Source organism: Palaemon carinicauda, chromosome 6, assembly GCF_036898095.1.
Source record: "Palaemon carinicauda isolate YSFRI2023 chromosome 6, ASM3689809v2, whole genome shotgun sequence".
Taxonomy (NCBI): domain Eukaryota; kingdom Metazoa; phylum Arthropoda; class Malacostraca; order Decapoda; family Palaemonidae; genus Palaemon; species Palaemon carinicauda.
Genome location: NC_090730.1, coordinates 22942069 through 22957360, shown reverse-complemented (window position 1 = coordinate 22957360; position 15292 = coordinate 22942069). Strand labels below are relative to the sequence as shown.

The 15292-nt window shown below is 43.8% G+C and overlaps 1 protein-coding gene and 1 non-coding gene across 2 annotated transcripts in view; both read right to left on the bottom strand.

The window, feature by feature from the left end:
- Positions 1–15292, bottom strand: part of APC4 (anaphase-promoting complex subunit 4) — a 75128-nt gene that overhangs the window by 12377 nt on the left and 47459 nt on the right. Inside the window, exons 3-4 of the mRNA XM_068375124.1 lie at positions 11288–11416; positions 8225–8355 (exon numbers count right to left, since the gene is read on the bottom strand). Coding sequence (XP_068231225.1) covers positions 8225–8355; positions 11288–11416 — 260 coding nt within the window. The remainder of the gene's footprint in view (positions 1–8224; positions 8356–11287; positions 11417–15292) is intronic.
- Positions 900–1018, bottom strand: LOC137643415 (5S ribosomal RNA). Its single transcript, XR_011044938.1, has one exon. It is a non-coding gene; the product is annotated as a 5S ribosomal RNA (ribosomal RNA).

Genomic DNA, 15292 nt, shown 5'->3' with positions numbered 1-15292 from the left:
TGACGCGACCTCTGCAACCTGGTCGTGTTAAGACCCATTCTCAACAGACAACAATGGTGGGAAGACGCAGACGTCGATGTTGTCCCACCGTCACCGGAAAGCATCTTGCCAAGTTGTCTTGGGGTCTGAGACTGGGGGGAAGAACAGCGGAAGCTTGAAGTCCCAGGCTGTCGAGATCAGGTCCCCCAGGCCAGGACTTACTGGTTACTATAGGCCAAAGACCCCCAGGTACTCTCTATCTGCGAGGCTCTGCTCAGATAGTCGGAGAGAACATTCCTCTACCCGGAATGAGCGAGCCGATAGTGGTATTGAGAGGACATCGGATCATCTCAGTATCTCTACTGCAAGATGCGAAGGTATGAAAATGCGTTCCTTGCTGGTTGGAATACGCCAGTACCATGAAGTCGTCGCGCATGGAGCGACTCGGCAGGAACTGTAGGATCTGTAGAGGGGCCAGACTACGGCCCCTAAGCCTGCCTGAATGATGGGGAGGTATCCTTCAGGTCCTGACCATAGACCTGAACCGGACCATGCCCCCCCCCCCCCACCCCTTTTCTTTGATGAGTGCGAGAACAGCATCAAAATGTGGGGAAAGGACGAGAATATCCACTCCCATCAAGAGGTTCCATAGGTCAACCCCCATTGCAGATCTAAACGTTCCGCTGGTCCCATAGGGGCCAGAAAGTCCGGTTAATCGTTGCTTTGATACCACCGGAACTTGGGCCGCCTCACAGGGAACTTATCCTGAAGCGACCGTTCGAGACTTTAGACGGGACAATGAGGAAAAGAGACCTAGGAAACATTCCAAGGTAGGGCTGAAAGCTCTGCTTGACTGAGAACAGGTACTGCGATTCCCCTCAGCCTTGCCACAGTCAACTGAAGGGAAGGCTCGGAGAAGGAGGCAACAGCATCTGGTGTTCCCAGGCGGTCACCCATCCAAGTACTGACCAGACCCAACGTTGCTTAACTTCGCTGATCGGACGAGACGCGGTGTTTTCAACGTGGTATGGCCGTTGACTCAATATCATGGCTAGATACTCCAGATGTTGAGGCAGAAGTAGAGAAGGCTCCTAGCAAATTACCATGATCCCTCACTCTTGGTAAAGACCCGGAAGCTTGTCCCGGTGTTGAAGAAGGTCGAACCCGAGCCTACCGGGGTTGACCAGACCTCCAAAAAGCGAAGGAGGCGGAAGCCTGCTCCTGAGCGGCCATGAGGAAAGCAGGGGAAAAACCTGCGATGCCGCAGCGGGATCGCCACACCGCATCTTGAGCAGGAACACCTGTAGTCTAGGCTGAATTCCAAGAGCTTCCTGGAAGATGGATGGAATGGAAACTGGAAGTACCCGTCCTTCCGATCCAGGGCCTAAGGAGTCCTGAGCCTCGTTACCAGTCTGATCGTCTCTGCTGTTCCACGCTGGACGAAGTTTGTTCGACAAACTTGATCAGAGCTGAGAGGTCGACGACGGAACTCCCGTCTCAGATGCTTTCCTACGAGAAAGGATCGACTGAAGAAGCCGGGGGGTGAAGCCGTCGACGATCCTATGGAGGACCTTCTCCTAAGGCATGGATCCTTATGCCCAAACGGGCAAAACTCTTGCCGACCCCATGGCAGAGGTTCAGTGACACTGGATTCGCTGACAGAGACGGAGAGATGGTAAGAGCGAGGCGCGATATCCTTGGCTGATCACGGAGATCGTGCAGGAATCGTCATCGGGAAGCTGTTATCCGGATGAGTAACCTTAGGCATCCCCCCACCATGAGACCTGCCAGGGGGGGTTGCCAATCCTAGAGTTTGTGAACTCTGCTGCTCCCTCTAGGATTATGCCTCCCCGGGAGAGCCTCCCGTGCTACCTGTCCCTGACAGGAGGGGACTGCTATTGTACACCTTGTCTTAGCTGCCGTAGCCGGTCCGATAACTTAGGCCGACGAGGCTGAAAGAAGAGGCGTTGGAGGCCTGCAGGGTCTGGAAGAAAGCGCCTTGGAGGAGTGAAAACGGAAGTCGACTTCCTCCGCAAAACAGCTGTCCATGTCTCTGTCCTTGGGCTCAAACAAGCTCTTCCCAAGGATGGAAGAGTGTCTGAGCTTGTCGACATCCACGGATGAGACACCCGAGGGGAAGCCCTCGGTCACTGCGTCTAGATGCTCCAACATCGAGTTTTCCCACAAGTTCGAAACTTGGCGATGGAACGCAAAGGTGCTTGAGCCTGAGAGGGAGAAAGTACCTATGATCTTCCTGGAGCTTCCTTGTACAAAACCTCGGGTCGCAACCGAGAAGGGAAAGGACCTGGTAAGCCCCTTCCACGGGATGGAGAAGAGGAAGGGCTAAACCGGTCACCCCTTGCCCGACAGAGAAATCTCGAAAGGAAAACTCCCTGGCACGACCCTTCCAGGGAATGACGAGGAGGAAGGGCTAACGCAGGTTCTGGAAAGAAGAATGTTGCCCAGACCTCTCGGAAGATTCTTCCTGTTCTTGCACGTGCCATGCTCTGCGTTTACGGGGTGAAGACCGTGTTCTGGAAATACGCGCTCCAGAAAGACTCGCCAGGCTGGCCGTGTTGCGAAATCCCGACGGGAATCGCGGTCGCAATCGCCCTGGTGCTCGCGCGATGGTAAATTAATGGTTCGCGTGTGGCCGAACGTGGAAGCGCCAGTGCGCGGGCACGCAGGAGCGCGGACGAAAGTGCGCGAGGGAGCGCAGAAGGAGGGCGAGTGTGGTTGGAAGGGCGAGAGCTGGCAGTCGGAATCCGATAGTTCACAGGCGAGCGATGACCCATAGGCAAGCAATGGCTACTGCAGGAATCAAGCTGGCGCTCGCGCGATGGAACACCGTCGGTTCGCGCGATGGAACCCCGTCGGTTCGCGCGATGGAACCCCGTCGGTTCGCGCGATGGAACCCCGTCGGTTCGCGCGATGGAACCCCGTCGGTTCGCGCGATGGAACCCCGTCGGTTCGCGCGATGGAACACCGTCGGTTCGCGCGATGGAACACCGTCGGTTCGCGCGATGGAACACCGTCGGTTCGCGCGATGGAACACCGTCGGTTCGCGCGATGGAACACCGTCGGTTCGCGCGATGGAACACCGTCGGTTCGCGCGATGGAACACCGTCGGTTCGCGCGATGGAACACCGTCGGTTCGCGCGATGGAACACCGTCGGTTCGCGCGATGGAACACCGTCGGTTCGCGCGCGGGCGAACATTGGAGCGCATGTGCGCGGGCGCGCGGGCACGTGGGCATGCGGTCGCGTGGGCACGTGGGCATGCGGTCGCGTGGGCACGTGGGCGTGTGGTCGCCGGGGGAGCGCAGGCGGTCGGGAGACCGATGGCGCGTAGGCGGGCGATGGCGCGTAGGCGGGCGATGGCGCGTTGACGGGCGATGGCGCGTTGACGGGCGATGGCGCGTTGACGGGCGATGGCGCGTTGACGGGCGATGGCGCGTCTTGGCGAGCGAAGGCCCGTAGGCGAGTGAAGGCGCGTTGGCAAGGCGATGGCGCGTCAGCAAGCGATGGCGCGTTGGCGAGCGGTAGTGCGTTAACGAAACGCTAGCGCGCAGGCGAAGAATCGCGCGGGCGCGTAGGAGATCGCTGACGCGTAAGAGACTAGGGATGATTAGCACGCATCGCGCTAAACAGAAGGCGCGCAGGTGCATCAGGAAGGTGAGCGCCGATGCGAGCTGTCAATCAGGCGATCCTGGACGGTCAGGAAAAACTGTTGGCGCCCATTGATGCGTGGCAGAAAAGGGGGCGCAGACGTGCGCTGGCGATTGAAGGAAGCTGGCGCACAGAAGGACAGAAGTAAAGGTGAGTGCTGGCGAGCAGGAGGAAGATCTACGGCAAGACTCAGCTACCGGAGATCGTGGTCCACAGCAGGCGAGTGCTAGATCGCTACTGATGGTGTCCAGGGGACCTGACACGCGTGGAAGATCGATGGCGATCGTTGACGCGCAGGAGATCGCTGACGAGCAGACGAACGTTGACGCGTCTGTGGTCGCTGGCGAGCAGAAGGGCGACGCGTGGAATCCTGTGCGTAGAAGAGTCCTTGTCTAAGACCTGAACCGAAGTTCTAGGTTGCGCGGGCGAAGGTGGGCACACAGGGCGCGTATCAGGAACTGGAAGCGCAGGTGCGCTCTGACGGGCAGGAGATCTAGAGCGCTCAGGAGACCGATGGCGCGCAGGGCGCACAACAGGAACAGCAGGATGTTCGAAGTCCTCAGGAGAGCGCTGGCGAGCAGTAGGGCGACGATCATCAGGAGAGCGCTGACGAACAGGAGAGCGCTGGCGATCAGGAAAACGCTGATGAGCAGGAGCGCGCCTGTGCGCTAACACTGCAGAAGGGCGCGCAGGGGAACCCTGACACGCAAGGGAAGCACCCCCCGTGGGAGGCAACCCTTTGCCCCGAAGGGACCGTTGCCCGTCGGATGACGAGGTCAGACTGCTGTCCATCTGCACCAGGGGCGGAAGGTCAGGAAGGCGTTGGAGATCGATCCCCGGAGAGATCTAAGGAGGAAGAGACGGGTCAGCCAGTGACCTAAAAAGAGCAATCCTCCCTTGAGCGTAACTGCAGGTGCGACCGCTCAGCACCAAGAGCATAGTCGTACGAAATAAAGGCAAGAGGAGAACCCCCCAAAGGGGAAAAAAACTCAAGCCTGGACAGGAAAACTTCCCTCGGAAGGAAAGTTACCCACCCAAGGAGGTGAGCCTCCTGAGCGTTCTAAAATGAACTGGAGAGCTGTCAATCGTCACGGGAGTACTTCCAGGAGAAGGAGACACGCCCCTGACGAAGATCTATAGGGGAGGCAGCAACAGCCGAATCCCCAGGCCTCAACAAGACAGCTCACTCCGTTGTCACATTACAGAAACGAACTAGATCGGTAACTGTGAAAAATAAAAACAAAAATCATTAGTTAACATTCATTCCCCCGGGGAGGCTCCAAAGAGGAATCCCGAGGGAAAAGAACACAAGAATTACACAACAGGCACGTGCCCTCACAACCACTTACACTCACGGAAGGAGAGCTGTAACCAACACAGAATTATAACAATTATAATTATGTAACTATGTAATTATGTAATTTAAAAATGAATGAACACTAAAAAAAGAACGAAAACCCCGAAAGGAATCGTTCTACAAAAGCTGAAAATTTAACAAATACAATTAGATTCATAAACTAATTGAGACAAAACGTACGGCGTAGCAACCCCACCCACACGGGAAGGAAGCTACTCAGACGTAGTAACGTAGAAAAGGGTGAACGACCTCAAAAGAGAGAGAGAGAGAAAGACCGTAGTCAAACTCGATCGCGACCCATGAAATTACACCGTGGTGGCCTAACTGCCGAGGGCTCCACGGAGATATCGTACACTACACACACAAGCACAAACTCTGAAAAGGAAACTTACTGATTTCTATACTCAAATATATACATAAACACGAAAAAATGTTTACATATATATTGAGTAAAAGAAAAGTAAGTGATTAAGTAAAGACAAAACAAACAATGGCTGCCAAGCGAGGAAAAAGACAAAGACGTCTGTCCATTGTCCGAGCCAAAAGTGAAGTGAGACATTTCACCGGTGTGTGAGGGAGAGGGGGGGGGGGGTAGCAAGCTACCCCTCCCCCTACCCCTGCTAACTAGCGTGGGGTAGGAAACCCTCGTTAAAATCTAATGGCTCGTCATTTCAGCTACGTCGAAAGTAATACCCAATGTAAATAGCGATGTGTGTGTTTTTCGGTTACGGAACAATTATGTATTTACCGAAATGAAAGAAAAATATATCGCTAAGGTTTTGATATGTGTATGCAAATAATGTACAAACACACAATACAGTAGCGTTCATTGTGATTTTTAAAATAACCATGTACTTGATATTGTAAAATTAATTGTAAATAAATAATCATGACAAAAGGAAAAAATATGTTACAAGAGGAAGGTTTGGAAGGATGGATGGATAAATGGAGTGAAGAAACCTCTGAGTGATACGAGGATAGATGTGAAAGAAGCAAGAGAGCATGCTAGAAATAGGAATGAACGGCGAGCGATTGTGATGCAGTTCCGATAAGCCCTGCTGCTTCCTCCGGTCGCTTTGGATGACCGCAGAGGTAGCAGCAGTAGGGGATTCAGCGTTATGAAGCTTCATCTGTGGTGGATAACGGGGGAGGGTGAGCTGTGGCACCCTAGCAGGACCAGCCAAACTCGGTTGAATCCCTTGTCAGGCTGGGAGGAACGTAGAGAGGAAAGGTCCCCTTTTTTTATTTGTTTGATGTCGGTTACCCATGATATATGTATGTATGTATGTATGAACGAAAAATATATCGCTAATGTGTTTGATATGCGTAGTAGCATTGTGCGTTTGTACATACAATACAGTTCTGTTCGTTGTGTTTTTTAATATAAAAATGTACTTAATGATATAAAATTAATTGTAAAAAAATAGTTATCACATTAAAATGAAAAAGTATGTTATGATCTATTATCTATTTACCAAAATGAAATATATTGCTAATATTTTGATATGCGTAATAGCATTGTGCATACGTACATACAGAACATATACACAATACAGTGCTATTAATTGGGTTTTTTAATTTAAAAATGTACTTATTGATACAATATAGAAGACCAAGATCTTATGGCAGTTACTAGCATCAAGGTAGGGATATAATCAATGGGAGAGCAGGATGATTGTGGTGTGTTTACAGTTTTGAGGGGTGCAAATTTTAAGATTAATCATCGCTGCCAGGCATATCTACTTTCGTATCATGAGAGGTTTTTCGTAATATGAGGAGAAAAAATCTTTGAATCTTTTTGCATTTTGAATTTTTCGGATACAGAAATTTTCTTATCGAGAGGTATTATTGTACTATAAATTGCTCTAAAGAACTAACATTTGTGTACTCAACCTATTATGCCCTAGATATGCAGACGGACACCAAACTTGATACTATTGTATATGACAAATTTTATTCTATTTTGAAGAAACCATCTAAAAATTTGGGCAATAAATACTTCTATCAAATACTGGAAACAATATTGGACAGCTTTTTTTCAACTTCAAATTATGTAACACTGGTTCCCAACCCCATGGTTGCCACCCTAATGAGGGTCACCAGAGGACCTTAAAATACCACTGATAATAATTCACAGCTGGTCTCATTTTGATTTTGAGGAATGTAGCTGATTTACTCCAGAAGGAGAGCAAGAAGATTATCCTGGACACAAACTTTAGAGATGTATGCTAATAAAGTACCCAGAAGTAGTTGGTCAAGACACTAGCCAACCATAGAAATACTACAGCTGGCCAGACAGTACTACATTGGATCCCTATCAGGTTACAGTTCATTTTTCCTTTGCCTATGCATACAATGTATAATCTGGCCTATGATTTCCACATTCTCCTCTTTCCTCAAACAATTGACAACACTTCAATAACAGAAAAATTCTTCTTCACTTTAGGGGTTTAACTACTGTATTGTAATTGTTTAGTGGCTATTTTTCCCTTGGTAAGGGTAGAAGAGACTCTTTATCTATGGTAAGCAGCTCTTCTAGGAAACTCCATAATCAAAACACTGTTCTCTAGTCTTAGGCAATGCCATAGCCTCTGTACCATGGTCTTCCACTGTCTTGAGTATGAGTTTTCTTGCTTGAGGGTACACTCAAGCAAACTATCCTATCTGTTTCCTTATTTGCTTTCCTCATTACGCTATTTTTCCTGCTGGTACCCTTGGGCTTATAGTATCCTGCTTTTCTAACAAGGGTTGTAGCTTAGCTAGTAATAATAATACTTATGAGCTTCACATCTCTCACCACCATTTTTGCTTCTGTTTTTCTGTTTCTACATGTCTGTCTCAGTCAGTATGGTTACATTTATAATGCAGTACTAAACTTTAGAATATAAACTGGAAGAGGACTAAAGAAAATGTTCGCAGGGGAATAATTTCCCTTTAAATATATAATAATGGTTCCTATGGTACTGTTAGTCTTCCTTAATGCAGCTACCTAATTGAACCATTTAGATACAGCAGTGTCAAACATATAATTTAATAGTAACGTAATTCTCTAACTTACTACGTTTAGGTCTACTACAAACATCAGAAAGGATGATTACACAAAGGCATCTGTCATATAAATGTAAGAAGGACAGTGAAATGTAATTCTTTATACAAAATCCTATTCATAAGGCTTTTTTAGGTTTTAAAGATACAATTATTAAAAAATTTACAAGCTTACCTCACACAGTGTTTCATCTTTAGCTTCATCCTTTGATATGTGCTGTGCCCACGTAAGAGATGTCACTTCCGCATTAACATTCAAATTGTGAACAGGATTGCTGTCTTCAATGTCAACTAGCACCACCTCACCTAAATTTATAGCAATGAAAATCTCTGATAATCACATTAAGTGTTTTGGGTTTACCTTCAAATACTGTAGACAGTATTCTTTAAATTATTCAAGTACTGTACAGTAAAACAAAAAGAAATATTTAATCTTTGTAACATTAATAACAAATAACAAATTTTAATTCATCTTTGTAACATCAATAACAAATCTTAAAAGTAATTTACATTTATCTTATCTAGACAAACAAGGGTCCTTTAAAATAAGGATTTCTTCAACAGCACTGGGACGGCCCTTGAACTGATACAAGGTAGTTAGTTAATGGCAGGTGAGGGAAGCCCTACCCACCCTCCTTTCAGAAAACTCACTTTTGTTCATAGATCTAGGACTGCAAGGAGTGATTAAGGTGGGTAATTTAATTCAAAGAACTCAGTTCTTTATGTAAGGATAGGTTTTCAGCGCAAGCTTGAATGGCGTTAAAATTGTTAATGAGATATTTAACATGTGGGAGTAAGGGTAAGGAGCCCTGCCCCTTTTACCTGTCAAAGTCTCTTCACTTATGGCCTTTTGGCTCAGGACTGAGAGGGGTGGTTGTGAAGGGAAGTATAATATAAAGGACTCAGGTTTGTATAGCTAGGAAAAATAAAAATTACTTTAAACATTTATGATTTGTTCCTATGAGGATACAAACCATCGTCTTTTATGTAGGAAGATTCACTGCTTGGGGGTTCAGCAGACCCCTTAAAACCAAACTGGTTAGTTCTTTTACTTCTTTGGAAATGTCAATCTACTTTGTCCAGTACGTGAATGAGGGAGATGACTCCAGCAACCTCCTATCTGTCTATCATCGTGATGAATAGACTAATAATGCTTGGCCTGTCCAATAAGATTGGTACGCCATCAAAGGAGGGATCCCTTTCCCAAGGGGATCACAGTTCGGAATAATATACCTGGCATATAAGGACCAAAGGGTTGGTATATATTCCACCATCCCCATCTCTAAGATTTAAAGAATGAAGGTCAAGACTGAGGTTCACCAGTATCAAGTCAGATCCAATAAGTAACGGTTCAACTGTTTCATCCATAACATGGAGGTACCAAAAATGGAGGAGAAGAGGCAGTTATTATGCCTCCATTCATGACTTTTATCTATACATTACCTATCTGGTTTTCAAGTGATGACTCGTCTCAAGTTGAAGAACAAAAACTTGCTGTCTATTAAATTTCTTATCTTGATATGAATATTAATCTGTGGCACCATTATTCAGTTAGTTCTTTATGCATGTTGCATAAGATTTTTCATTATTTTGTATCAAGATTTTCCTATCTTGTATGAAGTACTAGTTATGCAGTTAATTTTAACAGTCATTTCTTCATCATAAGGCTCAACACTATACAGTATTCAAGAAGTTTTATTCCAGTTATACCCAGATTGTTAAATGATCTTTCTAATCTGACAGTTGAATTAGTGGAACTTCAGAAGTTCATAGTTTATACAGTACTATATATGACATATCTATTTTAATGTTGATACTGATCTTAAAATTTTTTAGATTTTTTTTATTTATTACTTCTCATATATAGTTTACTGTATTTCCTTCCCTCACTGGGCTACTTTTCTTGTTGGAGTCATTGGGCTTGTAACATCCTGATTTTCCAATTAGGGTTGTAGCTTAGCTTGTAATAATATGTGCAAAGACGGTAATCTAAATATTTTATCACTCCTGTGACATAAGTGGTCTTTACAACTCTTATTGTTTTGTAGATGGTTAATTGGTTTCCTTTTGTATAAAGATTCACAAGATCTGTCTGATTACATCTTTGAATGGGTGCGTGCATTGTTTACTTAGAGTTTCGCCACTAGTCTATCTTGTTTTTTTCTCAAATAGGGTAAATAAATGTGATTAGTACTTCACTTACTTGAGCTAGTCTCATTATCTCATACACATCAGTATTGGCATGTAGTAAGTAGTTATTTGGAAAACTGTTCAGTAAAATTCTAAAAATAAATTATAGTGAAAATTTTAAGATAAACTATTTAACAAAGCCAAATTAGCTACTTAAGGTTCATAATTCATTTTGGCAGATATACAAATTAACCTAAATTCAGAGTAGGGCTGGTAATTCAAGTTCCCGTTTAATGCTAAGGCCTTTTATTCTACTAGAGGGATCAATGCCAGTTTAGACTTGGATTACAATCTTTTCCCTGTCTTGTTACCTGTTAGGAAAAAAATATTTGTTTGAAGGTGTTAACTTCAAATAATGGTTAATCCATTTATTGGTTACTTTAAGTTGCCGGGTACCTAAATGAAGTTAGGTTAAGAGGATGGGTTTTAGATATTTGTAATCCCAAGGCAGACCTTAGCAGTATTTTCAGACATATGTCATCACTAGACCACATCCGAAACCAAAGGAGTACAAGGTCATCCTCCCTTTTTCGGATAAGGGAGGTACTGTTAGTTTGGGTAGGATATATCAGCCTATCAAGGTTTTGTAATAAAGGCAGAGAAGAGGTATTTACTTCCTATTTCTGTTCTGAAGGCCAGGGTTCTTAAGAATGTTTGAAGAACGGATGAGTACACTATCGGAAAAAGAGAAAAAGTGGGAATGCTACAAAGCATAACCTTCTTATTCCCTTGTTACCCCCATCCCACTGTCTGAAGAACCTTGGTTCCTTCCTAGATGTTGTATATGGTCCTGCTACGGACTAGGAAAGGCCCATTTGGAAAACTCTTTATAATTTTGGGGGTGCTGTTACAAGCATCCCTACATAATCTGTTTGATGTTATTAATAAACTCAACTCACATGATTCTCTCCAAACATTGATAGGCTATTGAGAGAAAACTAAATCTGAATAAATTAGTCTGTCAATAACTACGGATAGGTGACAAGAGCCAATCTACTCTACACATGCCTAACTGAAATTTAGATTTTGTCATTCTAATTATCATTACCTGATGAATATCCAACAGCAAGAATCTTACTGTCAGGCCTCCAAGCTAATCCTGTGACTTTTATGTTCTCTCCTTTTGAGCTGATAAGCCAAACTCTCTGCCAAGACAAGCGATGCATGGCTACTTGACCTGTAAGGATAAATTCATATTAAAAGTACATACATAAGTGTACCTATAAGTAATTTAAAATCCTTTTAATATAACAAATTTTAAATGTCATAAGTATTTTCCTTGGTGACACAAACCTGAGTCCTTTAAATAGGGAATGTATATAGCGAAGCTGGAAAGGCCATTGAAATCGTTAACGAGTAGTTAACGACAAGTGGAGGGTGCAGGCGAGTAGCCCCGCCCCTCCGCCTCTAAAAGACTCTTCACTTTAGACCTTCCGCTCTATTAGGAATAATCTCTCAAAGGGGGAATTATTAAGAATGTTTTAAAAGCTTAAAATCATTACGATGTTATGAATCGTAATATTAATTTTTATAATTATTATCATTATCTTATTATGTAAATGCTCAGTAGTGTAACTGAATTGTGAATGCTGGATAATTTGGTGTACCAATACCAAAATTTAATGCGCACCATGCACATAAAATGCGTTGCCTTTTAGTGTGACGTCATAAAATCTGAATGCAGAAAAAATCACGTTGCTTGTTAAATTTGGAAGACATAAGAGGAAGGGTATGGCATTATAAGGGAAGTGATGTCATTTGAAATGAGCCTCACTTCCGAAATCCTATTCTATCATGGTTAATAAAAATTTATCTTAAAACAGTTTATATCAAATGAATATGAATAAATTTAGCTACTTTCTATAATATTATGAAAAGTAACATTCTATTATGAAGATCCTTAAATTAGAAGCATTTGTATACAATGTAGGGATCATGTGACTTATAAAACTCTAACCAAAGGGGATATAAAAGTGGGTGGATGACGAAAAATGACACAATTTGATTGAACAAGAAGCAAAGAAGACAACCTTGTCTAGTTACTCTACTTATCTATGAACAACAGTTTCTCCTCAGTTTCTCAATGTGATTTCTTGTTAGTACCTCTGTTCCCTATCATAGCTCAAAGCTCGTTCAAAACTAGAAGTATTTATATCTAGCACTATTATAAATTGTTAATGAATAGATCAATGTTTTGTCACTTGATCTGTTCCTTTAAGACTTGTCTAATACAATTTGTATCCGGAATTATTGATAATTGCTATTATTGAATAATTTGTATAATCAATGATTTTATCACTCAGTCTATCACTAAGCGTGTCTTATGTATATAATAAATTGAATAATACCATTGATATTTCTCCCGATTTAGTACAAACTTCTGTTACCTCGGAAATGTAGTAATCTGTCGACTGAAACCAATTTTATAATTCGACCAGTGCTCTTGGCTGAAAGCAGACCATCTTTTGTGTATTATTGAGATTTCTTTGAATTAACAGGCGAGTGTAGATCAGGATGCAAAGACATACTATAAAGTATGTAAAGTATTACTGTACTGTATGTGTAAAGTAAAACCTGCTTGATACAAAATTACTGTACTTTAGATTGAAAAAATGTGTAACGTAAAACTTGTTTGACACCAATTATTGCACAAAGTTATATTTTGTGAAACTAAACTTTAGATATGTAATAAAGTATATATTGTAAGCCACATGTATTCTTTAAATCTTTTACTTTTTTTTGTATAACTCAGTTACCACCTTGAGTCTGGTCATTAGTATTCTTGACCCTTTTACCCACAGGATATTTGGAAATTTCCAACCCTTAACCCCCAGGGGTTATTTTTTTTCAAGCACATTTTGCAGTACAGTGATACCTCGGTAGTCGAACGACTCTATACTCGAACAATTCGGAGTTCGACCAAAATTTTCGAGAAATTTTTGCTGCGGTGCTCGACCAAAAATTCGGTACTCGACCAGCCGAACACGTGACGACCGCATGGGCTTTGTGATGATCGCGCCATCTCGGCCACTCTCGCTTGTTCGGGAAGCATCAGTTCTCTCGAGAGCGTCACTCAGACAACGCGCGATCAGCATTCGTTGTGATTTAGTGATTTTCAGTGCTTTTAATTGCTTTTTTAGCTTTCATAATGAGTCCCAAGAAAGTAATGAGTGTTAAGGGGAAGGAGAAGAGGAAAACAGTGCGAACAACGATCGAGTTGAAGAAGGAAATTATAGCGAAATATGAGAATGGTGTACGAGTGTCCGATTTAGCGGTAGAATACGGAATGGCGAAGTCGACCATTTCTACGTTTTTAAAGCATAAAGAAATGATTAAGAAGGCGAATGTTGCAACGGGAGTTACGGCGGTAACTAAGCAAAGGCCACAAGTGATTGAGGAGATGGAAAAGTTGCTTTTAATATTTATTAAAGAAAAACAGTTGGCCGGGGAAAGTGTTAGTGAAGCGTTCATTTGTGAAAAAGCGTTGCATATCTATGAAGAATTAGTGAAGAAAAGTCCGAGTACCAGTGAAAGTGATTCATTTACATTTAAAGCGAGCAGGGGTTGGTTTGAAAAGTTTCGTAATAGAACAGGTATTCATCGTGTTACTAGGCATGGGGAGGCAGCTAGTTCGGATCAAATTGCAGCCGATAAATACGTGGGGGAATTCGATCGGTACATAAATGAACAAAATTTGATCGCACAACAAGTCTTTAATTGTGATGAGACTGGGTTATTTTGGAAGAAAATGCCAGCCAATACGTACATTACCAAGGACGAGACGAAGATGCCAGGTCACAAGCCAATGAAAGATAGGCTAACATTGTTGCTGTGTGCAAATGCAAGTGGCGATTGCAAGATCAAACCCTTGTTAGTGTACCACTCGGACAACCCCCGGGTGTTCAAACGAAATAATATTTGTAAAAGTGCACTACCAGTTATGTGGCGCTCGAACACTAAATCTTGGGTCACAAGACAATTCTTTACTGAGTGGATAAACGAAGTGTTTGCCCCCCAGGTTAAGGCTTACCTCATTGAAAAGAGCTTGCCAATGAAATGTCTTCTGGTTATGGACAATGCTCCTGCACATCCTCCAGGTCTCGAGGATGACTTGAAAGAAGAATACAGCTTTATCAAAATCAAATTCTTGCCCCCCAATACTACTCCCATACTCCAGCCCATGGACCAACAGGTCATTTCAAACTTCAAAAAACTCTATACCAAGGCCCTTTTCAGAAAGTGTTTTGAAGTGACCAGTGACACGAAGTTGACCCTAAAGGAATTCTGGAAGGAACACTTCAGCATCCTCAACTCTGTTAACATGATTGACCAAGCTTGGCGAGGTGTGACCTATAGGACATTGAACTCTGCCTGGCGTAAGCTGTGGCCATCATGTGTCACAGAGAGGGAGTTTGAAGGTTTCCAACCAGAGGCGGGTCCAAGCACTGCTACCCCTGTAATTTCTGATGACACTGATGTCGTTGAGGAAATTGTTGTCATGGGCAGGAGTTTGGGGCTTGAGGTCGACAAGGATGATATTGATGAGCTTGTAGAAAGCCATTCTACCGAGTTGACTGTGGAGGAATTGTTGCACCTGCAACAACAACAGCAGCAGGATCTGATTGTGGAGCAGGAATCTTCAGAAGAGGATGAGGTAAGGGAGGATGTTCCAAGTTCTCTCATCAATGAAATTTGTTCCAAGTGGGCAGATGTGCAGGCTTTTGCTGAAAAATACCACCCAGAAATTGCAGTAGCAAACCGGGCAGTGCATATGTTTAATGATAGTGTCATGTATCATTTTCGAAGAATACTGCAGAGGAGGAAGAAACAATTAACAATAGACCAGTTTTTCACAAAAGAAAAGAAAGCTGCTACATCAAAGCCTGTTTCTCCTCCAAAGAAGAGACAAAGAAGAGAAGAAACCCCTGAAATAGATCTGCCCACCCTTTCATTGGAGAGAGAAACAACTCCTGAAGGAGAACTACCCCGCCACATCATGGAAGGGGACTCTCCTTCCAAGCAGTAACCTCCCCCTTCCATCCTCTCCACATCC